This window comes from Panthera uncia, assembly GCF_023721935.1.
Source record: "Panthera uncia isolate 11264 chromosome B2 unlocalized genomic scaffold, Puncia_PCG_1.0 HiC_scaffold_24, whole genome shotgun sequence".
Classification (NCBI taxonomy): Eukaryota; Metazoa; Chordata; class Mammalia; order Carnivora; family Felidae; genus Panthera; species Panthera uncia.
Genome location: NW_026057580.1, coordinates 108,977,374 through 109,004,463, shown reverse-complemented (window position 1 = coordinate 109,004,463; position 27,090 = coordinate 108,977,374). Strand labels below are relative to the sequence as shown.

At 43.1% G+C, this 27,090-nt stretch overlaps 1 protein-coding gene across 7 annotated transcripts in view; it reads right to left on the bottom strand.

The window, feature by feature from the left end:
* Positions 1-27,090, bottom strand: part of ARID1B (AT-rich interaction domain 1B) — a 443,672-nt gene that overhangs the window by 309,663 nt on the left and 106,919 nt on the right. For all 7 annotated transcript variants that reach the window (XM_049653111.1, XM_049653112.1, XM_049653113.1 and 4 more), the window contains exon 3: positions 712-861. In XM_049653111.1, coding sequence (XP_049509068.1) covers positions 712-861 — 150 coding nt within the window. The remainder of the gene's footprint in view (positions 1-711; positions 862-27,090) is intronic.

The window sequence follows — 27,090 nt, the reverse complement described above, 5'->3', positions numbered from 1 at the left end:
AAGAGAAAGAAGGAAAATATGAAATGGAAAGTTACATTTTGACGCGTATCACTGGAAGTGCTATTAAACGTGTATCTGGATTCAGAGTAAGAGTCCCGAGCTCACAGAGCCCTTTCCTATCACTCCGTGTCAACCTCTAGAAAACAAGAGGAGACTGAATCACTTCGCCACGTGCGTATGTACGATTTTTCTACCGATCACGGGAGCTGAAATACACAGCCCGATAACATAAAAGAGTATTTAATGAGGCTAATTTAAACTACACACTGCTCAATATCCTTAAAGTACATGATTCCCTCTAGTATTTTGAAGTGATTATCCGTTCATGAGGTAGCTTAAGAAGAGTAATGTTGCACAGGCAACGGTGTTTGATAGAGTAGCACTTACCATTAAAACAAAAACCCCCAAAAAGCTCAACATGGGAATACCACGTAGGTGCCAACTAGCAAGATGAAATGGTCGATAAAACCATTTTTTCCGAATAAGCGTATTCTTCCCACTCTACAATTTCGAACATCCATCCGTAAACAAACGAGCAGTTCCGATCTGATGTACTTCGGCATTTTCTCAATATTACATCCCCCCCACCACCACCACCACTGAAAACAGACTCTTTCAGGCGGAACGGGAAGACGCGTCAGAGCCCAGTCTGGCCTTGGGACACAGACCTGGAGGGCCGGGCCGGGGGCGGGGCCCAGCGGCTGCGCTCACCTGCTGGGGCTGGTACCGCTGCTGGGGCTGGGGCGGCAGATACTGCGCCTGCGGGGTGAGGTGCGGGGGCTGCGGCTGCTGGTTGTAGTAAGGCTGCTGGCCCTGCTGGCAGTAACCACTCACGCCTTGCTGTCCATACTGAGGCGGCATCTGTCGACAAGACGAGCAAAACACAAGCGAGAAAAGTCAAAATGTGCAATCCAGGGCGGTCAAATACGGTTTCGATTCAGCAACGTGCGGGGGGCTCTCGGCTAAGCAATTGAATTCCCTCCATTACATAAATCGCCATACTGTCTTCTGGACACATATTATCAACGAAGTAAAAAGAAAATTTGTTTTAAAAAATAATATTTCAACAGATATCAAATATTGATAACCTCATAAAAATCGGGGGGGGGGGGGGGGGCATTTTCTAATACTGACATTAAGACACGTCGGCCTCTGCTGAGTTGGCGAGGTGTAGACTGTACATGTGAAACTAATCAAATGCTGTTATGTTAAGAAAAAAAAAACAATTAGCCTCTAAGAAAGTCAAAAGAGCATTATGTTAATCCATTCTTGTGCCAAGCTCAAAATGAAAATGAACTCCAACAGTCCAAGCGCACTTACTACTATTTTGTAGGATGCTTGTGGCTTGGGTACCTGTATAGGGCGTATTTTTGTTTCAACGAAGGTCAAAAAGCCCCAACTACATAGCAGCAGATACTACACCAGTTACATTAGCAATTCTATTTACTGTTTTTGCTAAAAAGAAACTACGTCACTTTACAATCAAATAAAACCCTTTTAAAAGACAGTACTATGCATGTAACACAATATAACCAACAACATGAGTTCTTGACGGAAGGATTCGTATCTAATAGTAAGATAGTATTTTCCTACTTGATGAAACATGTGATGGTGTAAAGCAGAGTGCACTACCCTGCAAAGGCCAAAGACACAGGCAAAAATGTTCTAGATGAGTCTTCCCTCCCCCGTCTCTAATTTGCACAAACCTAAACATCCTTATAATCTTTGCTCAAAGGAAAGTCCTTCCTCATGTAATACACCACGGATGATACTTTTAAATTTTTTTTCAAATGAAAACTCTATTGCCTTATTTTTCCCCTCTAATTGGAAGAGAGAACAACAGAGGAAAAGGAAAACGGGATCAGGATAGCAAAAAGCACCCCAGAGACGAGGATGACCAAGGCACTCTTAATAACAACATGGTCCATCTGAAAACCCTCAGAACTAGAAGCCCGTGAGCCCACATACTCAAGGATTCAGTGATCTGTTCCAGACACACATTTAAAAACGCAATCGCTATAAAATACCAAATGAGGAAAAAGAAGGAATGGTAAAGGGAGAAAAATATTCAACGCTTTGCCTCTAACACCAATTAGAACGGTAATTTGTTAAGACATACAATGAAGAAAAAGGAGAAAAATGCCAAAAGCTAAAGTTCATTTTCTTTCTGACCTGATCTAGATTATCGTCAAGGCCTGTCGACAACGATCACGAACGTTTGGCCACAATGGCTCACAAATGCCTCATCACGCAGACCCTACGTTAGTAGAGCAGACAAGTTTGTGCTGAAAACCATTTAACTGCACAGTTGAATTCTTTGCTTTTATTTATTTTACAGCTTGATATCTCATAATGAATGTATGTCCCTGCCATAAGCCAAGCCAAAGAATTTCCATAAAATACAACTCCACATGCTAGAATATCGTATACTACCACAACACATATCCTTCCGTTCAGCACCCATATGTTGATTTGATATCTAATACTAGATTTCACACAAGCATCTTTGCAGTTTGATTTGAAGCAGTTAGGATAACACTTTTGCCAGTGTTAAAACTACTGTAAAGCTCAATCAACACAGCCGGCGACTCCCCTGGGAATTGCACTTTAATATGTTGACTTTCTGGTTTACAGAAACCCTTACACACAGTATGAATGTGCCGTTTGGGGAGCGGGGCTCTACTTTCTAAGAAGGACAACAACAGAGCGTGTTGTAGGCAGCGACTAACACTGGAGCAGCCATGCACGTGTTAGACCCTCACGGTCTATTCGAGCTCTCCAAAGGCGGCGGGGGGCAAGTCAGGGTGCAGGGGAGCCCAGGTAGGCTGCTGGGACTACAAGCAAACGTTCAATGGAGCCACGGCCGCAGTCCGCAGAAACGGCCAACTTCGGAGGAGAAACCATCCAAAACTTCTGCTTGGGAAATTTTACAGCGGTCTTCCACCATTAAACCTATTTGCTCTCCTTTTAGATACATGGGCCTAATTCGCCTGGTACTGACCTAACTGGCAGCTCCCCCTCCGAGAGCCTGGGGTGAGGTGATTTACAACACGGGACAATCAGCCTGTCAGTGAGACCTGGGTCCTGGTTGCCCATCAACTGAACCCCGTCCCCTGTCCTTCCATGGCAGCCACGTTGAAGCAGAGATCACTGAACTCTGTTTAGCTGAAGAGTCTTTGGGTTAGAAACGTGTCAAGTCCAAATCCGAGTCCTACTGTGCCTCACTTGTGTGAACATGGTCAGTCCCGTAACCGTATCTGTCTCACACCCCTATCTACAAGATAGGGCCTACTTTCTCTATTAACTCATGTTCCTATTATAACCAGCAATATAATAATCCTACCTGGAATTCTACACAGATGCCATTACTTCTTAAACTACAAGTTGCAGTGCTCTCTCTAAAATATTAAGTATTTCCTAAGTTTTTCTTTCAAAACTCAATTTCTAAATCTAACGCCTCAGTTGTCTGGAACTAAAGTCTACGTTCTTTAATCATCAACACTGCTCTTGCTTTAATCAATTCAGAGGCATGGCTTTCAAAGATCTATCATATACTTTTCTAAAATCTTAAGCCAAACAATCACCATCATAAAACATAAATCAGCAGGTTGAGCCAGGATACACTAAAGGCCCCGGAGCCTCCTGCCGAAAGCCGTCTGCACAAACCCCACTGGGTAACTATGGTCTCGCTCTGCCGCCTGCCTTACGTGCCACCCAGGCACCCGGCCACCGCTCACCACTGACCTCCATCCTCAACGGAATCTGCTGAGGACTGAGGAGCCCGTGACACTGGTTAAAAACACGAAGGCCCAGGGGACTCGTCCATGAGGGGAGCGTGGGAGCCGTTACCGCCTCGAATCCTGTAAAATCCATTTTGGCTGCTGAGGGTCTTCTCGCGTACGTCTTGGTTCTCAAACACCTTCAGGAGAAGTGACATCCCCAGAATGTTGGGTGCAAGGGAAATGCAACCAAGACTTCACTGAGGACCAGGGACCAAGTGCCGGGAGCTGGGGTCACGAAGCACTTGTAGCTCAGATCCACCCTCCCCGGGCCAGCCTAACTACACAAGCACAGCCCCAACCGTCTTTCTCATGCCAGTTCCAACTCCATTTCACACGGCAGAGATGGTCTGAGTCAGTAAACCCCTTAATTGGGTGTTGTGTTTACTGTTTGTCCTCATCACTAGACATTAAGCTCCCACATTCATGGAATGTCTCTGGGGAGAGGGCCTGCCAGTCAATAAATGTTTGCTGAATGAATGGATGTTGTTCAGTGGATTCCTGAATCAAGTTATTATATAAAGAATTAAATTAACGAAGGAACATCTTATAAAACTGAAATCACTTGTACCACCCAACTCTTTGAGACGCCTACGTTCAGCTTCATCTAACAGGCAAACCAGTGAACTTCACGCTAACAGCGGCACAGTGCTCGGCTATTAACCGCTTACCCTCTAGGCCATTATATACCCAGCCAACGCTCTGGACCTTTATCACAGTTTGAATAAAAATATCACTAAGCTAAACCAAATGGAAATCTCCAGAAAATGCCTGAGAGCAGAGCTTTTCTGTTTTTTAAAAACAAGAATTTATTTCACTCATTTCTAAATAAAGAAGATCTTACAGTGGAGCGTGAGCACACATAATAACAAAAAATTTATTCCAATTTTCAAAGAGATATGAATACTTTCCTATATTACTGAAGAGGGAAAAAGTATAGCTAAAAATGATCCATTTACTTTAAGTGTTTATTTTAGGAAACCACTCTGATAAAAAATGGGAGTATCAACTTTCACATCTCTGTATCATGTTAGATGTACAGAAATTCTGGGCCCCGTTTTTCACTATACCTTATCCTGAACCCTTTGCTCATATTTCAAAATTGAAGAAATAATCAAGGTTTATCTTCTCTCCAGTTTTCATCCTAAAGAAGTTTTAGAAAACAGTTTCCTCACCAAGTTTAAAGGTGCACTGACCCCATAATCCAGCAATTCCCCTTACAAATACATGCACACGAAAACACTCACAGGTGTCCCAAGAAGGATACTCGATGCAATAGTATTTACAAAGCCAGAAAGAGGACACAATCGAACTCTGACAAGTAGATAAATGGAAAGAAAACATACTTTGCTATAGCTAGCCATACAATGGAATTCTATACAATTACAAAAAAAAAAAAAAGGATGTAGTAAGGCCCAAAGATCAAAATGGCTCAAATCTAAACAATATAATGCTGAATTTTTTTAAAAAGCAACAAAAGAATGCAATATAATAGCATTTGTCTGAATTTTTAATACACACAAAAAATACTGTTCAGGGGTTTATATATATATAGTTATTATATATATATATATATATATGTGTATATATACATATATATATATATGTATATATATAGTTAAAGTATTCACTGAAAACCATGCATTGAAAAGGAAACAGATGACACTCTCTGGAGGGGGGAGAGGGGAAGAGATGGGATGGCGCTCAGTCCTGCATTTTTTCCTTTATAAAAAGACGGAGATATGGAGATGTGGCAAAATGTTAACACCCAACCATTTTGGTGTAGTTACACAACTGTCCATTATATTTGTTTCCGTACTTTTCTGTATGCGTAAATTGTTTCATAATTTAAAATTCTGAAATAAAGAGCTCACCTCCCCCCATCCCACATCTCCCCTCCCCCAAAAAGGCAGAGGCATAGACGTCACCCCAGCATGCACACAAAGCAGGAGGCAGGCCCCATGAAGGGGCTGGAGAGGAAAATGCCTTGGTCAGCTGCTTTATTTAAAGAGGCCCAGCTAGATCTTTGCTCCAGAGACCCATCCCTGACTGCTAAGTCAGGTCCCCTAATCTCTTGCCTTTCACAAGGGGCAAGATGAAGCCAAAGACTTCACGAGGGTCTCCTACCTTTCCTGAAGATTGATAAATCCCTGACAGGAAGGACTTTACGCCAGCGAAACCTAATGGCACCTACAAGGGGCACTAATCTGGCAAGTTAATTCACAGAAATGAATCCTATAATCGAAAAAATTTGAGAAGTAAACATAAAAATATAAAACATAACGTACAAGTATATTAAAAGGTGTGTTAAGTATATTAAAAGAAGTTAGGAAACACATCCACCTTTAAATCTGGGATTTCTCAAATGTATCTGACTACAAGCATATTATCACACTCACTGGAATGTAAATCCCATAGAAAATGGGGTCTTGGCAGTTTAGTTCATCACTGCACTCACAAGGCCTGGCCCGCAGTAAGAGCTCAATGAGTATTTGTTGACTGAACCTCCTGGAATAGGTATATAAAACACATACTATAAATCACACACCACCGACATATAAATGTAAGAGCTTTCCGCCTTGGGCTACACAATCGTCCCGTCCAATGTTCTATCTCCACAACAGCTTACAAAAACATTGGGAACAGATATTATAATCCTCCTTGATTAGGAAGTTATGTTACTAAAATACACTTTGGTTTCTATTACAGATCTGTCACCTCTGGATTATCTGAATCTATTTACATTATCACTTTTGTCCTTCCTTTTAGAGGGAAACAATTTAAGATCAAAAGAAATACTTTACATCGTCCTAAATTTATCACAGACACGTTAATATAGGGAAATCATCTTATCTAGTCATCCATCATGGACACTTGGGTTGTTCCTATTTTGGGGTCATTACAAGCAATGCTGCCATGAAAAAGGACACATGAACATCTGTTCAAGTATTTACGGATAAACACCCAGTAGTGGAATTGCTGGATCACGTGGTAGTTCTATGCTTAATTCTGTGAGGAACCGCCATACTGTTTTCACGGTGGCTGTACCATTTTATATTCCCACCAGCAGTGCACAAGTGTTCCAATTTCTCCACATCCTTGACAGCACTTGCTGTTTTCTGCTTGTTTGTTTGTTTTGTAATAGCCATCCTACTGGGTATGAAGTGGTATCATACTCCTTGTGTGTCTGACTTTCATTTCCCTAATGATCAGTGGTGTTGAGCACCTTCTACATGCTTACTGGCCATTTGTTTATCTTACTTGGAAAAATGTATTTATCTCCTTTGCCCATTTATTAATTAGATTGTTTTCTGTTGTTGAATTGTAGGAGTGCATTAAATATTTTGGATATTAATCCCCTATGTGGCATAGGATTTGCAAATATTCCATTGTATTAGTTGCCTTTGCATTATCTTTTTTTAAGTTTATTTTGAAAGAGAGAAGGAGAAAGAAAGAGGGCACACACGCAAGTGGGAGAGGGGTAGAGAGAGAGGGAGAGAAAGAGAGAGAATCTCTGGTCCAGGCTCCACACTGCCAGCGCAAAGCTAGATGCAGGGCTCAAACTCACGAACTGTTGGGATCATGACCTGAGCCCAAGTCAGACCCTTTACTGACTGAGCCACCCAGGTGGCTTGATTAGTGTCCTTTGGTGCACAGTTTTTCATTTTGATGTAGTCCAATTTACCTATCTTTTCCTTTGTTGCCTGTGCATTGGCTTCACATTCAAGAAATTACTGCTATATCTAATGTCATGAAGCTTTCCCCTATGTTTTCTTCTAAGAATTTTATTTCTTAAATATATATGTATATATTTATATATATGTATATACTTTTATATATGTATATACTTTTACATATGTATATAGGTGTATATTACATACGTATATTACCTAAATGTGCGTATATGTTTGTATATAAGTACGTATGTATATGTGTGTGTGTATATATGTATATATATGTGTGTGTATGTGAGTGTGTGTGTGTGTGTGTGTGTGTGTATTTAAGTAATCTCTATGCGCCCAACGTGGGGCTTGAACTCAAAATCCCAAGATCAAGAGTCACACACTCCACCGACTAAGCCGGCCTAGGCACCCCTCTTCTAAGAGTTCTATAGATTCTGGGGCACCTGGGTGGCTCAGTCAGGCATCCAACTCCTGATTTCGGCTCAGGTCAGGATCTCACGGTTCATGAGATGGAACCTCATGTCGGGCTCTGTGCTGACAGCACAGGGCCTGCTTGGGATTCTCTGTCTCTCAAAATAAATAAATAAACTTTAAGGGGGGAAAAAAAGGGTTCTATAGATTTTAGCTCTTATGTTTAGGTCTGTGAATCCATTTTGAGTTAATTTTTTGTGCACAGTGTAAGTTAAGGGTCTAACTTCATTCTTTTGAAAGACCTACTGTTCTTAATACAATTTTCACATCACCCTCAGATCCTTTTGTTCTAAAAAGTATAGTCTGGTTTGGTATCTACAGTTCCCTCCAGAACTATATTAAGTGTAGACACATTCAACACACAGTATTACCTGTTTATGTGAAATTCGAAATCACACGAACTTAATATATGGTAATAGAACGATCTTAACATCGGTTGTGAAATATGGAGAATGGCTAAAAACAGGCATGAAGGAATTTGTGGGAGTGACAAAAATATTCTGCATCTTAACTGGGTTGGTAGTTTCATGGATGTACCTATGTGTCAAAATTCATCAAATGGTACACTTAAGATCTGAGCATTTTAGTGTATGTAAGTTATACCTTTAAAAACCACTAGCAGAACATGTATACTTAACAACTAATGTATCTAAAGTTTTGACTTCACATTTTATAGCATATTTATGTTAAACCATCACTGCCTTATTTATGCCTACATGTAAATTTCCTACTTGACAATGACTGTTCCTAGATACTTAACAAGGAGTTTTCATATTTTCACTTTATGTAATCCAAAACAGTACACTGCAATTAGGTATACTGAAATAATCATGGTGCGTATGTAAATTCAAACATCTAGGGCAAGTTACAATATGTACAGAAACAATTCTACTTTTAAGAAGATACCTTGAGAAAAAATGTGAAACAAGTATGCAAAGATACGTGTAGCAAGCTCACTGCACCCCCATGATAGCATTGCCACTGAAAATATGTAAATAGCCTAAATGTCTAAATGTCCGTCAACAGGGATTGGTTGGGGTGGGGGCAGGATTCAAGAATATATCTGATTTTTAAAAATTTTTTTAAATGTTTGTTTTTATTTTTGAGAGAGAGAGAGAGAGAGAGAGAGAGAGAGAGAAGGGGAGGGGCAGAGAGGGGGAGACATAGAATCTGAAACAGGCTCCAGGCTGTCAGCACAGAGCCCGACATGGGGCTCAAACTCATGAACTGTGAGATGGTGACTTGAGCTGAAGTCAGATGTTTAACTGACTGAGCCACCCAAGCACCCCATATTTTTTTAAATTTTTTTTTAACGTTTATTTATTATTGAGAGACAGAGAGACATAGAGCATGAGCAGGGGAGGGGCTGAGAGATGGAGAGACACAGAATCCGGAGCAGGCTCCAGGCTCCGAGCTGTCAGCCCAGAGCCCAACGCGGGGCTCGAACTCACAAACTGTGAGACCATGACCTGAGCCAAAGTCGGACGCTCAACCAACCGAGCCACCCAGGCGCCCCATAATTTTTTTTAATGTTTGTTTATTTTTGCTAAAGAGAAAGAGAGAGAGAGAGAGAAAAGAAACATGAACAGGGAAGGGGCAGAGAGAGAGAGGGAGACACAGAATCCAAAGCTCTGAGCTGTCAGCACAGAGCCCGACACAGGGCTGGAACCCATGAGCCATTAGATCATGACCTGAGCTGAAGTCAATGCTTAACCAACTGAACCACCCAGGTACCCAGAACATATCAGCTTATTAATGAACCTCACTGGAGATAATATGTATTTAATAGCAAGAATGATTATTAAGGTGGGACTTAAGGGATAACAGGGTACAAAATAGTATATGTAACAAAATGCTATCCTGTAATATGAAAAATCTGTGTGTGTGTGGTTTTCTGAGTAAAGAATTTGTAGCTTAAAGGAATAAACACCAAAATGTTATCTACCATTTCTTAAACAAACTCCGTGTTTTTCACAAATCTAGAACAAAATGCAATTAATTGATTTGGGATTATTTATTGTGGTCTATTTAAGAGTTATCAGAAGAGTGTCTTATAACAATTTGCCTTTAACAGCAGAAAGCTCCTTAATTTTTGTTTGTTTTCCATCATAGGCTTGAGCCCCTCCAGGTAAATTCCACAAAATGGGAAGGGAAAAGGCACAGGACAAATCATAAGTACACAACAGTTACATTTTTTAGTCATTACTGTGGCAAATTCTGCCGGCTTCTGATTTCACAGAAAGATCAAACACTGTTTTTCATGCATAAGAGTCAGACTGAAAATTCCCTACAGCAAGGAATTCAGATGTTAAGCCGATGTGTGGTTGAACCAATTGCATGAGGAAATTTTATTATGTCAACATGTCCAGTCAAAAAGAATGTGCTAGAAGGTAATAAATAAAGTTTACAAGGTCAAGATTCTACCTACCACTGCCCCATAATCTACAATCCCTTAAGCTAAGTCCCCAATTGAGACTTCTAAACAATTTAGGTCCCTTTTTTTTCTTACTTTATTTTAAAAAGAAAAATAAATCTTGTTCTTAGGCTTGTCTTAAGAAAAACAGACGAAACAACATACCTCCACAATTTCCTGAAATTACTCCTTCATGCTTGAAAAACAAGAAACAATCAACGAATGTGTACTGAGTGCTTACTGTATGCATAGTACACTCAAGCTAAGTTCCTTCAAATTCTGTCCAGCTTCCCTTAAGAAAAAAAAAAAAAAGAGTACCCAGATTTGAAGAAGGAGTTGGCAAAGCATTCAGGGGTCAAGCAGTGTCTTAAACACCAGAACAGGCTTGATGACCAACCACACAAACAAGCCAGTTACACAGTTCACGTTGCTATGGAGCACACTTCCGTTTTTGTCTATGCCCTTGTTCCTAACAGATAACTTCCAGGCCGCAAACACTGCTGTTTTATGGCCTGAAAAATAACCAACATTATCTAGGCTGATTTAACCCTCTCCTTTAGCTTATTTTTAAACTACCAAAAGATACTTTTTTTTTTCACCAACTTAACTCACTATATAAAATTTTAAACACATCCAAGAGTGGAAAGAACAGTATTAAAACCCACAGTTTAAGCAATTACCAACTTAAGACCAATGCTATTTCATCTACAGCCCCACCCACTGTTCCCCAGCCCAGCATCTATCCCATCATATCATCTCACTGGAAAATTTTAGCACCCTGCAGCTCTTCGGTCCCATCTGGGAACCCAAAATAAATCGCATGCAGGGAACCCAACCCAGATGTCTTGCCTGGACCCAGCGGAGTCCACCTCAAAATCGGCCCAACCAACCCACAGACCCATGAGAGGAAAAATAAACATCTGTTGTTATAAACTACTGAGACTTTCAAGCTGATCAATATGTAGCATTATTTGTCAACAGTGACCCGAAACTTGTGACAATTACTAACAGTGGATTTCTTTGGATGAATAGAATATGGTGATTTTTCACTTTCTATTCTGAGCTTTTTGGGTTTTCCACATTTTCTTTTTCTCTTGTATTTTAATTCCAGTGAAGTTAACACACAGTATTAGTTTCATATGCACAGTACAGTGAGTCAACAATTCTATACATTCTCAGTGTTCATCACAAGTATCCTCTTAATCCCCTCCCCTATTTCACTCACCACCACCCCCAACTCCCCTCAGGTAACCATCAGTTTAGTTTGTTCTCTACAGTGGAGAACAAATTGCTTTTTGATTCATGTCACAAAGCTGTAAAGTTCTCATTGGTCGCCAGTGTAGAAGTCTTTTTACATGAAAAATGTGTTTTCTAAAACCCCTTGACAGGTGCACATACAATATTAAGGTTATAAACATAAGCACAGTGAAAATAATATACATACAACCTCCCTTAGACTTCTTTACAATTATTAATTGCCTACAAAATTTCACTGCTTAATTCTAAGTCTAACTGCTCTATATTTAGCAAATCACAGCTTCAGCGAATACTAGGTCAGACAATGTTCTGCAGAGTGAATATTCTGTATGGCTGTGGGAACTAAATGGTAGTGCCTCTCATGACCTCAATTTCCAAAAGTCAGGGATATGTCCTGAACAGCCTTTATTTCCGCTTTATAATCATTATCATTCTATTATCCATGAATTTATTTATACCCTTCTTAAATTAATTTATATTTCTAGCCCATGCTACCTCTTGAGGGTAACTACTTCTGGAACATTATTATCCATTTCATAAAGTGGTACATCCTTTTTCATAAAATTAACTCCGAGCTTCAAGGAGTGCCCCCTAATGCTTGCACGCAGAATCTGAGTAACAAACGTATGGTCGACCAGTGCAAGCCGAAGCCTTTATTCTATCAGATCAAAGATTCCTTGTCAACTATCTCTCTCACTCTGTCCCTTGATTAATTTCGCTGGCTCATCAAAATGCTTGTAAGTCAGCTAGTCTTTATTGTGGAATAGCAACTAAAATAGCATGAATGCTTCCAAAGGCACAGTGAGTATGGCTCACACAAGAGTTAAGATTACTTTTCTGGTTACTTTTTCTTTTTTTTTTACACATTTTGTATTCTCTCCTCTACCTCCTAACTACAGATGTTTTCACCTTTTCTTCCAGGTCAGCCAATTAGAGAAGATGTTAAGTATTCATAAAATGCAGGCATTCACTGGCAGTAAAATGCTTCCTCTCTCATTTACAACCAGTGTTGAACTAAAGTCTTACTGTACACAAAATTAACACACAAGTGTATAATTGTAGTTTTATGCTCAAGTACCCTAATTATGCACTTTAAAACACTTTCTTCCCAAGGATCCATCGAGGGCATTCGATATCACAGATCTATAAAGGCTACAGTATGCTTTTTGATAAAACAAGCATAACGGGAAAAAAATTGCAGCTTCAGAGAAAAAGTCTGCGTGTAATGCACAACATGATAAATCTCATTCCAAAACTTTGGGCTGAAAAAGATAGCATATTTCCAACGTACATAAACTTGGTCTTAGGGGAGGGAAAGGAAGGGTGTGCTAAGAGCAAAAGACATACTACACAACATCTCTTCTTGAAGAAAAGAGAAGCAACGCACAAAAACAAGTGGTCTGAAATCTTCCATAAACTATCACAGGGGAGAAAAACCCATCTAGGAGTCTACATATCTTATTTCAATAATAATACAAGCAGCAAAAAAACTAACAATAAAAGGACGATGCTCGTTTCTAACACGGAAGCCTGCGACATCGAGGTTTCCAGAGTTTGCATTTAACACAAAATCAAAAATAAGTATTTTCCACACCCAACATCTGCAGTCGTTTTTAAATGAGAGAATCACAACTGGAAATACGCTGCGGTGACTAGCACACAGCTCTACTTCTGTGGAGGCCACGGTGCACACAGAAAGCAGTGAAGGGCTCTGAAGGCAATCTCTAGTCACAAATAGGTCAATTCGGCTAAGAGAAGCAACATTTTCCTAGAAAAAGCTACTTGAAAAGAAAAAGGCTTGTGCTGCCTCACAGGGAGTCAGTCGTCTCCATCCAAGAGAGCAGCACGTTCCCAAGAAAACAGGCGCCTTATGTCATTTAGTTCGTAAGGAATTCACCTCACTGGAAAGCCGTTCGGAGTTTCCATCTTTCTTGTTATACTACCGCTCAAAAGGCAACAGGTAGTTTTGGATCAGTGAATATCATCTTCGAGTCGTTCAAAAATACAAGACAATGACAGGATCAGAAGTCAAAACAGTACAACGGTACCTCTCACACATGTCAGAACAGCAGGGTTTTCTAATAAGACTTTAAAGTATGTGTCGGGCTACAGTCTGCTCATGTTTTTAAAACCCACCCACTCGGGCCCCGGGTCCGGGTGAGGTCGCCACCGCCAGCAGGTAAGAGGGAAAACACTCAGCGAGGGCAGCTGATGGGAACTGACCAAGGAGCTGCTTGCCCAGCTGCCCTGCTGGCCAGAGATTTCTATTTTTGTAAAGCACAAAAAGAGGAGCCAAGAGCTTTACCACTTTCCTATATAAACCCAGCTGCCAACACGGATGTGCCAAAGGGGAATTTCAGAGAATTTTAAAGAGATGACCTTTGCCGAGGCTGCAATGTCAACTTTGGAACCGCATGGCTGGAACATGTGCAGAGAATGCCAGATTGCGAAGACTGGTCTGCTCGAGAGAACCACGGAGAGGGGGAAACAGGGACAACAGGCCTTCACCACAGCACGACTAGAATGTTCAAACAGCCAACAGAGAGACAAGTAACTGGTATCTTCTGTGGAGGAGAAGTCAACGGTGGAGGGACAGGAGGAGAAAACTGTGCACTGCAGACTCTTTCTAGCTTGGAGATTTCACACCATGCGTATAAATGACTTGGGGGTGTGTGTGTGTGTGTGTGTGTGTGTGTGTGTGTGTGCGCGTGCTGTTTTTTTTAATACAACTTTTAAGTTTTTCCTAATTTGTTTTTTTTTTTTAACGTTTATTTATTTTTGAGACAGAAAGAGACAGAGCATGGATGGGGGAGGGCCAGAGAGAGAGGGAGACACAGAATCCAAAACAGGCTCCAGGCTCTGTGCTATCAGCACAGAGCCTGACGCGGGGCTCGAACTCACAGACCACGAGATCATGACCCGAGCCGAAGTTGGACACTCAACCGACTGAGCCACCCAGGCGCCCCCCCAATTTCTGCTTTTAATGAAAGATGGGTGGAATGCTATGTGATTATACTGTTACTAACTAGCACTAGGGTGCTAGCTGCTTCTATAGCCTTTCTATATCTGTTTTTCTATCCTGCCAAAAAAAAAAAAAAATTTTAAAAACTATATTGTATTAAAACATGATCCTTTAAAAAATATACAATCTAGGGGTGCCCGGGTGGTTCAGTCAGTTAAGTGTCTGCCTTCGGCTCAGATCATGATCTCACAGCTCATGAGTTCGAGCCCCGCATCGGGCTCTATGCTGACAGCTCAGAGCCTGGAGCCTGCTCGGATTCTGTCTCCCTCTTCCTCTGCCCCTCCCCCGCTCGCTCTAGTGTGCTATCTCTCTCTCTCTCTCTCTCTCAAAAATAAATAAACATTAAAAAAAATTTTTTTTTAAATATACAGTCTAGGGGCGTCTGGGTGGCTCAGTCGGTTGAGCGTCCGACTTCGGCTCAGGTCATGATCTCACAGTCCATGGGTTTGAGCCCCGCATCGGGCTCTGTGCTGACAGCTCAGAGCCTGAGGCCTGCTTCGGGTTCTGTGTCTCCCTCTGTCTCTGTTCCCCCCACCCCCCACTCATGCTGTCTCTCTCTGTCTCTCAAAAATAAATGTTAAAAAAAATATTTTAAAAAACATAGTCTAACTAACTGTTCCATGAGATTTTTTTTTTAAGGGAGAAACATGTACTCATTAATCTATCTATCCCAAATTTCAAATGACACATATGGTGAAAAATGTATGAATGGAGAAAAATAACAGCACTGGTAATGCAAAAGGGTCAGCCTTCCCTACATACCATGGCCAAGACCCAAATCTGGCTATTAAAGTCTTCCTCTGAGACTCTGAGAATTCAGTAGGCTGCAGAATCTAAGAATAGGAAGTCCCAAGGGAAGAAGGAGTGTGGGGACCATCACTGGCATCCTCCCGGAGTGGAGGCACTGACACTGACTCAGAGGGTAGCGAGGTTGTAGGCTTTGTCCTGTGCTTCCCAGGGACAGAACAGGCTCCCAATGAGCAGAACTAGCCGGTCGTTTTATTTTTTTTAACTTTATTTATTTAGACAGAGACAGAGAGAGAGTGGCAGAGGGCCAGAGAGAGAGGGAGAGAGAGAGAATCCCAAGCAGGCTCTGTGCTCTCTGCATAGAGCCTGACACAGGGCTCAAACTCACAAACCGTGAAAGCACGATCTCAGCCAAAACCAAGAGTCGGATGCTTAACCTAGACTGAGTCACCCAGGCGCCCTTCAGTCATTTCACTTTTGGTCCCAACTTTCAGAATGAACCCATAACAAATAAAGAGGAGTGAGTTTATAAAGGACTCTCTTTTTTTTTTTTATTAAGTTTATTAATTTATTTTGAGAGAGACAGAAGTTGAGCACGGGAGGGGGAGGGAGGGAGAGAGGGAGAGGGAGAGAGGGGGGGGGGGGGAGAGAGAGAGAGAGAGAGAGAGAGAGAGAGAGAGAGAATCCCAAGCAGGCTCTGCAGGGTCGGCACAGAGCCCGAGGTGGGGCTTGAACTCACGAAACTGTGAGATCATGACCTGAGATGAAATCAAGAGTTGGATGCGTTACCAACTGAGCCACCCAGGCGCCCCAATAGAGGAGTCTTTTTGCATTAAAAGATGTTTCTCTACTACTAACTGACCCTCTCTCATAAAGCAGTGATTTTTTTCCCTGAACCCCATAGACAAAGGTGAGACTAAAGGAAACAGTATGCACATCAGTGGCTGAAAAACTGACTTCATGCATTTTATTCACTGGATCATAGTCTGAGCTGGGGGTGGGGAGAGAAGGGAGTAGAAGATGCTCGAAAACATATCCAACACACAGCGCACATATCTGGACCAATAAGCTATTGTTTTAAACTACAAATACACGTGCGTTCCCCCATTTTCAGAAGGCTAAGTCTAATGACATTTTATTGTGAATTACTTTATCATGCACTATCAGAACGGATAGAGATTTCAGAGATCACTGGTTCAACCCTCTCCTAGGTCAAGGTCAACGAAGCTAGGTCAAGAAGCTAGATCAAGGGTTAGGAAACCTGCACAATTTCACCCAAATGGAGTAACAAATAGAACTCAACTCTCTCTCCCGGCGCCCACCCAGCCACTGCCACCCTCCATGCTCGTGTCACTCTCCCATGACCCTCAATCATGGAACAGCAGACTGGGGAATAACATGCAAGTGAAATATGGAGGACAAGCTGTAAACGGTCACTCGGGCTCGAACGGGAAGAGCACAGGACATTTGGGAGACCTCACTCTATTCTTGAAGAGGGTAGTGTGAACAGACAGGAGTACCAGGGTACCCAAAGAACATACAAATGGGAAGAGGTCATGGAAAAAAGAGACAGGTAAGTAAAAGGACAATGGCCACAAATGAGAAATGCACAATTTTAAGTTTTAAAAACTGAATTTTAAAAAATCTAGGTGGTTTAGATGAATTCAGAAGGTACTGGGATATAAAATTTCTACCAACACAGACAGCATGCACTCAAGACAAAGTGGGGAGGGGGCAGGGGCTCTTCTTTTTGAGTCATTTAGCACATAAACATAACTTACGTGACAACCCTGTGACGTTGGGTAATAGTTTAAAAAAATTTTTTTTTCAACGTTTTTTATTTATTTTTGGGACAGAGAGAGACAGAGCATGAACGGGGGAGGGGCAGAGAGAGAGGGAGACACAGAATCGGAAACAGGCTCCAGGCTCCGAGCCATCAGTCCAGAGCCTGACGCGGGGCTCGAACTCACGGACCGCGAGATCGTGACCTGGCTGAAGTCGGACGCTTAACCGACTGCGCCACCCAGGCGCCCCGGGTAATAGTTTAAAGAGGAGTTCCATTCTGACGTTGAGGCAGTAGGAGGAAATGATGCTTTGGATAAAAATACCAAAACTCTTGAAACATAAATACATTTCAAAGCAAATGTTTATATAAAAAGAAAATAATATAATTATTTCCCTTGAGAAAGAAGATCTGCAATTTTTTTTTATTTCATCAGCTGGAACAACATGTGCCAAATATTCTCCAAAGACTGGTCACAAAAAAAATAAAATAAAAAAATAAAAATAAAAATAAAAATAAAAATAAAAATAAATAAAATAAAAAAAGAGGATGTTGACATTTTAAAATCATTAACAGAAAGACACCTGTGGGTGGATGGAGGAGGATTTACTCAATATAGAATTTTCAACAAATTAAATGTTTTGCTTCTTTCTACTACCTCCTCTGTGTATATTAACAGATCATTAAAATTAGTCTCACCTATTCATTCTGAAAATCAATAAATAATCACAAAATCATAATTATCTCCCTCAAAACTATATCTCAACACAGACACAATCCCAGATTGTCCATTCTAAGCACCTCTGCAGGTAAATCAGTAGACTTTAGGGAAACACAGAAGCCATTTCACTGTTTGACTAAAACATTAAGGGGTATAAAATAATTATCTTAAGACATAGCCCTCCAGTCCAATGACAAATAAGGATAATTGGGCCAAAAAATTCCTTATTACTCCTAAAATTAAACCATATTCTAATTCCACTTTATTTTAATTAAGAAAAATCTTTCTTCCATTACCGTTAGGAGGAAAAGGCTAGGCTTTAAACAGTGTCCCACCACAATTTCACCTTAATAAATCTTTAAATTTAAAAGATGCACCATAGATACAATGTGGGGGAATCCAACTATCCATTTGATGTATTCCATCGCCTTTCAAGAATGTTGCTTATGGGACCGACGGAAGGCAGTAAGACGAGGCAACGCCAAGGTCAGACTCTCTCTGATTCGAGGTAAGGTGTGTGGAATTAGTGAAGAATGGTCATATTTTCTAACCAGAGATGCTGTGTTCAATAATCACTCACAATCACTTAAAACATAGTTATTTCTTACTGCCATAGAAAACAATCAGCAACTCTACTATCTGGTCATTTGGTGGTTCCTGAAACTCAGGACCTCTTTCCAGTATACTCCACTCCCTGTACCTGCAGTAGCCTAATCAACCCAGAAATCCCCGCTATCACCTTAGCAGCCTGTGATCATCACCTCATTCGTCCAGGACAAATCAATCAACTGCTGGGGTTGGGGTGCCCCACCTTTACAGGTGCTAATGCCCCTACAGAGAACTCCCCATCTACAGAGGAATCTCCATCCAGCTGGCTACTCTTGTTGTAGGCTCCTTCTGGAGCCTTAGACCCAGAGCTTCTAGGGTGGCCATGCCCTGACGGAATGTAGGACACCTGCTGTGCAACAAGTAAACCACTTTACTGCGAGTGTGACTTTCCTTTAGGTTGCCCCGCAAAGAAACCATATTCCAATTCTACTTTATCCCAACCACAAACAAACAAATAAATAAAACATTTTCTTAAGTCTCCATTAAAGCAGAAGGGGCTGGGGAACCAAAGGAGCTTTAAAATATCGAAGGTTAACCAGAACAATGGATTTCAAATGTTTTAAGTCCAACTCAAAAGGGGAAATATGTTTGATATCACAACCATGGATATATAGGCTACCCTTACTACACGTGATACATTCATGTCTTCTAACTGTTTAGAATCCAATTCTTCCCCTTAAAAAAAAAAATTTCTAGTTGCAGCCTAATACATTGCTTTCATGTTCCCATAAATGGATCACAATGAGCAGCTTTAAAAAAGACTGCTTTGGAGGATGATATTTTCAGAAAATCTCTGGGAAAACCGTTGCAAGTGATACTGCAAGAAATCTGTGTCCACAAATACTGGCCCCTGAATTTCCTGTCCCCAGACCTACAGCTGCTGCTGACATACCACGCCACTGCCGGAGAGGCACAGACCACTGCTGGCGTGCACAGGTTAAACGGCTAGAGCAGTTCAACAGGACACAACTGGCGAACGGGAGAGCCGGCCAACGGCCACAGAGCAGGGTGACTCAGACGGAAGGGAGACAGTAACTCCTGGAAGCGATCGGGAATCAAAGCAAGAGTGAAGACCACAGTCAAAGCTGGGGTCAGCCAGGTAACGCTTCTGAGTGGAGAATCAGGAGAATGAGGTCATGCCGTGGAGCAAGGAGCAAGCGTCAGAGACGGTGTGCATCAAACTTACAGGCGAGGAAAAGAAATGAATTTGAGACTATGGAATGAACTGAGTTCCAGAGGAGGCAAAGCAAGGCAGACGAGATGGGAGTCAATTTTAAAATAAAATAGAATGAAGGAGGAAGGGCTGGGACGTCTTTTGGCTTTCTACATAGGTCACAGAAGAAGTAAAGCAGCCCGGGAATAAGGTCATCTGTTTACCCAGGGGTGGGGTGGGGGGGTGGGGCATGGGGGACCCTCAGGGTGGAATCCTGATCACCATGTCCCTGGGGTAATTCTCAAGTTCCCTAACAGTGAGCTCTTTGCCAGGTTTGTATTAATATTCAGGCTAATCCTCTCTCTGGGAGAAATACTTGGCAAAAAATTATTACAACTACTACCTGAAACTTGCAATAATGCGACTAAGAATAAAAACAGTGCACACATTAACACTTAGGAGAAAGAATGAAGCAGGCAGAGGGGCGCTGGGTAAGCTGCTGCAGGGACGGAGAGCCCGAGGCTCCTGTCACACGCTCCCTGACCAACAACACAAGGGGACAGGAAAAACTAAAGGCAGTTCTGCTAATTGAGTTTACACCCTTAGAAAATACAGAAATTAAGCTGCTGAACTCTCCCCTCTGCTCAGGTTCCCCTCATATTCCTTCATGGTAGCCTGACTTTGTGCCCTACCCTAGGGCCTCAGTGTGACAGCCCCCAGAGCACAAATCAGCCCGGACTCTTCTCTCCAAAACAACTGACTGTAGTAACTAGGAGACAGACCTCATTATAAAATTTCTTCATCGAGGGGCGCCTGGGTGGCTCAGTCGGTTAACTGACCGACTCTCGATTTCGGCTCAGATCATGACCTCACAGTCGGTTGTGAGATCAAGCCCTGAGTTGGGCTCCATGCTGGGCCTGGAGCCTGCCTGGGATCCTCTCTCTCTCTCTCTCTCTCTCTCTCTCTCTCCCTCTCCCTCTCCCTCTCCCTCTCCCTCTCCCTCTCCCTCTCCCCTCCCCCCCACCAACTCAGCTTGCTCTCTCTCAGAAAAATGTTTTTTCACTGACGGTATTTACAACAACACAAATACATCATATTTACACCATGCTTTTAAACTTTTAAAACTGCTTTCACATAGAAGATTTCATTCAAGAGGATCCATGAATACTATTGAAATGGGTAATGCGTAAGAATTAGTCTCCTTTCACAGAGAAGAACCTTAAAATGTCTAAGAGCATGTGGCTGACTGGCGGCAGGATCAGCGCTAGATTTCTCGGCTCCTGATCCAGCCAGACCACGGCACTGAAGGACGAAGCAACAGCACGGCTCCTTGCAGACAGCGCTGTATCTATGCTTTGTTGTCCCAAATGCATTTCAAACTTCTCTATATTGTCCATTGTATCACACGTATCGATCCAGTATTTTATAAGCAATAAAAGTGTCAACAGCATCGTCCTAGGCCCCATAGAAGATACAAACAGGAAGACGACAAAACCCCTGCACAAAACCCCTGCCTGCAAGCAGAGAGACATGATACATGTTTACAACTCAGAATAAGCAGGGAGATTCTTAATTTTTTTTAATTTGTGTTTCTTTTTGAGAGAGAGAGAGAGAGAGAGAGAGAGAGAGACAGAGTGTGAGCAGGGCAGGGGCAGAGAGAGAGTGAGACACAGAATCCAAAGCAGGCTCCGGGCTCCAAGCTGTGGGCACAGAGCCCGACGCGGGGCTCGAACCCACGAACCACGAGATCATGGCCTGAGCCAAAGTCAGATGCTTACTTAACCTTGAGACCAAGCCACCCAGGCGCCCCAACAGGGAGATCCTGAGCAGTAATAGAGCAGGAAGGCAGAGAAGGGAGAAGGCAATTTCCACTGGGAAAGCCGGGGATACTAGGGCTAGAACACTAGGAAATGCCGTTCAGACCAGACCTAGGCCTGGAGGGAGGACTCAACTTTCAAATGGCAGAAAAAAGAAGACGAGGAATCTGTTGAGTAACAGAAACCCAGTTGGGGAAGACAGGAACACATTAAGGACAGAGGAATAAATAGCTCGGTACAGTATGAGGTAATGATAGGGAAGAATTTTGATTAATTCCCAAGGCCACGCTATGCATACGGCAGATGCTTAAAAAAAACATACTGGCTGTATGAAGAGCTGACTCTGTAATAAATTAGTACATTTTATTTTAAAACACAAACATATGAGTTACCACCCCAAGTTAATGAGTTATGATGAATCCTTAAATGTCCACTGTGGATTGTCCAGGGAAAAACTTTCAGCCCATTAGGGCTTTCCCCCTTACCACACACACCTTCAGGATGTCTCCTTACAGTGCCAGAGAGGAATGTATCTTCTTCCTATTAACCCAGATATGTCATCATTGGACGGAAGTAAGTTTTCTGCGCTCTGAAATCAAGTATTGCGTTCCAAAACCATGCAGTAATTCTTAAGGAACACCTACCGTTTAGAATTATTGCTGTAATTTCTCTTCTTTAATCAACATACCCCAATGTGTACCACTGAGACTAAATTCCAACAATGGTGACAAAAGTACCTCAAGGATTGAGGGACGGAACCCAGGCAGTCAGACCTCAGACTCCCTAAAAGGGAGCGACGCAGAACAGAAGGCAATACACCACACGTGCAGGCATTAAGAACCTGACTGTGTTGCGGGTGACAGTTTGTATATTATGCACACACGCGTGTGTGTGTGTGCATATGTGTGCACACATATGTGCTTCTTTGAAAAACAAAACTTAGTACTGAAATTATCCAATTTCTTCCAATTTCTTCTGGTGCACTATGTCGGAATTTCAAATCTGGTATATCCAAACTTTCAAATAGCACATACTAGACCTCAGTCTGGGTCCAGGTAAGCAATGGGAAGGCTGTCCTGGTGAAATAACAGACATCAGCCTGCTGAGGGGAGAAGCGAGGACCACAGAGAGGCTGTTCCAGACCCCACAGGTGGGGTGGGCTGGCTGGGGGGCAGCTGACTCAGGCCAAGTCACAAGTCACCCGGCAGAGCCGTGCAAAGTCCTGCAGGCTCAAGGCAATCCAGGGTGACACTGTGGCCACAGAGACAACGGGCATTTTAAATCCCTTCTAACCCCCATCAAGCCACAAGACAGTACATGCTCCCAAACCCCTCTCTTTAGCCCTTTTCTCTACATCAGAAATAGGAGAAAATGACACACAAACTGTTGTCAATGTAAAATTTGTTTGTTATACAAAATTATCAAGTATTTTCTAAAATAATAAACGTTAGTAACTACCATCCACCAAAATCCATCAATTGTTTTTTCTTGTACAAATACACAGTATGCTTTTCAAAGAGACACTTAACACTTTCTTACACTTTTAAATCATTATGCAAATTTCTTAACCGATATAAAGCATTATGTTTGACACTTTAAACACTACACCAACTTATCAACTACCTCACAAAATACTCTGGAGTGAGCCTGTCTCTCACACAATTCTGCCACATTCCTTCCCCCTAGGCCTCTCTTTCTCCTCTTTCCCTCTGACTCTCTACTTGTAACAGGGTCACTCTTCACTCTGATGTCTCCCTCCCCTCAAAACACATCTCCTTCTGTCTCTCCCAACTCCCAGCCCTGTCCTCTCCAGGACATTAACCTGCACCTGGACATTGAACCCCCACCTCCCAGTTCAATGCACCATCCGGGGCATCCGGGCTCTCCCCAGCCCCACACCTCCTGCAGAAGGGACTTCTAAAATCTTTTAACCCAGGGTGCCTGGCTGGCTCAGTCAGTAGAGAGCATATGACTCCTGATGTAGGAGTCATGAGTTCGAGCCCCACGTTGGGCGTGAAGTGTACTTAAAAATAATAAAATAAAATAAAACAAAATCTAACGTGGAAGGGGTCTCCTCCTCCGGTGACAGTGTGCCATCTGCTGCTACAGAGAGAGTTTGAGATTTTTGCTCCTGCTGTTTTTTGCTTTCTTTTCCTCCTACCATTATGGAAGAGTTGACTCTCAGTTTTCCAGTGAGATGTGAGAGCTCACTACTCTGAAACACGGGGACGCTGAGCTTCACACAGGCACACACACACCACCCTGCGTGTATATGCACACCTCCTTCACGTTTACCTTAATTCACAATAAGAACTGATGTGATAGTTTATAAAAATAGTAAGATAGAAACTCTCTGTCCCTATGACAGAAAAACTACTTCACACCCTTAAAATTCTTAAGAGTTTGCAGAAGTTTTAACGTGACGTGAAACAAAAAAATCCAGAACACCTCTTACCACTTGTTTTGAGACAGTTCATTCCCCAGACACATTCCCTATTGTCATCATCTTTTAAAGTGCTCATCCGCGTGGCTCCGCTCACAGTCCGCAAACTGTGAAACAACATACAATTAATTCACAGAGGGAAACACTACCAAGGCTTAATCTACTGCATTCCCATTCGCCGGAGTGCAGAGTTGTGGGGCACGGCCGCAAAAGCGCCTGTGAACTCCAGTGGCCTAATGAACACATACAGTTTTCATAATTTTTATTGCTGTACTACACAGCTGAGTGACCGTCAGGCCAATGCCAAAGTACAGGTTCCATTTGAATGACATATGGCTTCAGTCAACCAGAGAGATGTTACAACACTAAACAACACAAGCGGACCGAACAAGAATACAAAATGCCAAATTAGGCCTCGCAGAACCAGACAGGCTAGCGCACATCTCTGAACTTGGAAGAGGCTGCGTGTGAGTGTATATTTTGTGGCCACAGCGCTCTGAGCCCTCACGGCCGCGCACCTGGGCACAGCGTCTTGCCAGCCAGTACAACACGAACAGCCCGCATGGGCCCTGGGGCCAGAAGCAAGGGGGCAAGCTCTGGTTCCGCCCTTACCGGTTCCGCGTCCTATGCTAGACGGCACTGCCTCTTTGCCCACCAGTTTCCTTAACTCCCTCCTTAAAAAATGGCATTAAAATCCTCCCTCCGTCTCACTGAATGAGATGCCGATGTGAAAACTTGCTAAATGATCAACTACTATGTAAGTAACAACACTGGTCTCATAATAAAAACTTCCTGGGGCGCCTGGGCGGCTCAGTCAGTTAAGCTTCCGACTTCGGCTCAGGTCACGATCTCAAGGTCTGTGGGTTCCAACCCAGCGGGTCAGGCTCTGTGGGGACAAGCTCAGAGCCTGGAGCCTGCTTCGGATTCTGTGTGTTTCTCTCCCGTTCTCTCTCTCTCTCTGCCCCTCCCCCACTCACGCTCTGTCTCTCTCTCGCTCTCTCAAAAATAAATAAACATTTAAAAAAAAAAAACCCAACTTCCTAAAGCCTAGCCAATCCACGTGGCAGAGCTGCAGTGTGGTGACCACCTGCTTGTCCCCTCGGCTGCCCGGGGCCATGCGCGCTCTTCATGTGGAAGACATGGTGGACAATTTCTCACCTCACGGGTCTGACAGGAGGCCGTGATACGGTGATTTGTAATAAGAAATACATATTTGGTCTTCATTCCCATTTCTGGCACCAAGCTCCTAAAACTCTTGGAAATTTCCTAAGTGATGAGAGCCATAAAAGGCGCCTTTTGTGATGTTAATGAGGCGGCAGACAAAACTCATCTGAGGGTGGGGACTGGTTGCCAGGAGAACCACCACGTGACTAGAGGGCCCACCCCCTGACTTCCCGGGAAAGGAGGGGAGCGGGTGGAGGATGAAATCAATCACCCCAGGGAGTGGAGATGAAATCAATCACCCACGGCCACTGATTTACCCATCATACCTACGGAATAACCCAGAGGATGGGTTCCAGCGAACTTCCAGGTTGGTGAACACGTGGACACTCAGGAAGAGCGCTGTGTTCGGAGGGCACGGCGGCTCCACGACCCTTCCTATGCACCTTGCCCTATGCGTCTCTTCCCTCTGGCTGCTCCTGAGTTCTACTATTTTACTATCAACCAGAAGTATAGCAAGTAGAAATGCTTCTCTGAGTTCTGTGAGCCGCTCTAGAAGTTAATTAAGCTCAAGCAGGGAGTCATTGGAACCTCTGGATCTATACCCAGTCTGTCAGGAGCACAGGTGACAAAGAGACAGTATCACCTGAAGTCGGGGTGGGAGACCTGACTTGCAGGACTGAGCCCTTAACCTGTGGGATCTGATGCTTTCTCCAGGTAGGTGGTGTCACAACTGAGTTAAATTGCAAGACACCCAAATGGTGTCTGAGAATTACTTGGTGGCAAGTGGGGAGAAAACCACATTGCAACTGGTGGTGGAATTGTAGAGGCTGACTCGGCCTCCCAAAAGAGAGGCCGAAGAAAGTACACAGTTACTTTCCCAAACTCCCCGGCAACTGGGTATTGGCACGTGACCCAGGATCGGCCAATCAGATGCACATGCACTGATCTTTAACTCAGCCGGTAACACAATGAAACAAGGTCAGGAAGCATTCTTCCTGGCAGTACACCCAGCAGCACACAACTTCAGACTGTGTGTCACAAGTGTCACCAGGACACCAGTAGGGGCGATGATGGACAAGCTGTGGGTCATGATGTTAGGCATCATGCTAAGTGACAGTGGATACTTCTGTCCTTGTGTCCTAGTTTTAGCATCAGTCTCCCTTGTGCCCGCCCTTCCTGCTGGCCCAGTTCTTCAGCCTTCGTGGCGATTCTGTAGGCTTCCCAGTAACCAGTCTACACTTCCTTTCCTGCTTGGAATGGCCAGCCTCGGTGTTCACTGCTTGCAACTAAGGATGCTGGCTGATACAAGCCGTTTCTGAAATGGTAGGAAAGATAAATAGAGAGACCACATGAACACTTCCAAATGAGTAGCACTGCACAGCAAAAACAGAAGGCAGAACGTGATACCTAGCTGTCATGATACAAATGACGAAGGGCAGTTGCTTGATCAAGACCATAGGGCAGGAGCAAGAAAAGAACCAAGCTCTTCAAAATATTTGAAGAGGCAACTAATCAAAAGTCAAGAATTTATAGAGTTATGTGAGAAGGCCCACAGGTAACTGGCAATGAGACTTAAGGGACAGACAGTTCCTCTTTGTTTTGAGAGAGAGAGAGAGAGAGAGAGAGAGAGAGAGAGAATATGAAGGAGAATGAGCTAGGGAGGGTCAGAGAGGGAGGGAGACACAGACTCCAAAGCAGGCTCCAGGATCTGAGCTGTCAGCACAGAGCCCGACGTGGGGCTAGAACCCACGAGCTGTGAGATCATGACCTGAGCTCAAGTCAGACGCTTAACTGACTGAGCCACCCAGGTACTCCAGGGACAGGCAGTTCTAATGTGTTAAGTGAAGATCACAAGTTCAGGAGTAGACACCTCCAAATACCAACCAGGAATTTCAACACAGAGAAGTATCACTAAAGTGGGGGCCAGTGGACAAGGGAGATCTCACGGAGAGAGAGACATGAGAAGCAAGGAGAGAAGGGGAAGAAGGTACAGATCCTCTCCGACGGAGGGAAGGGTGTAACAAAGCA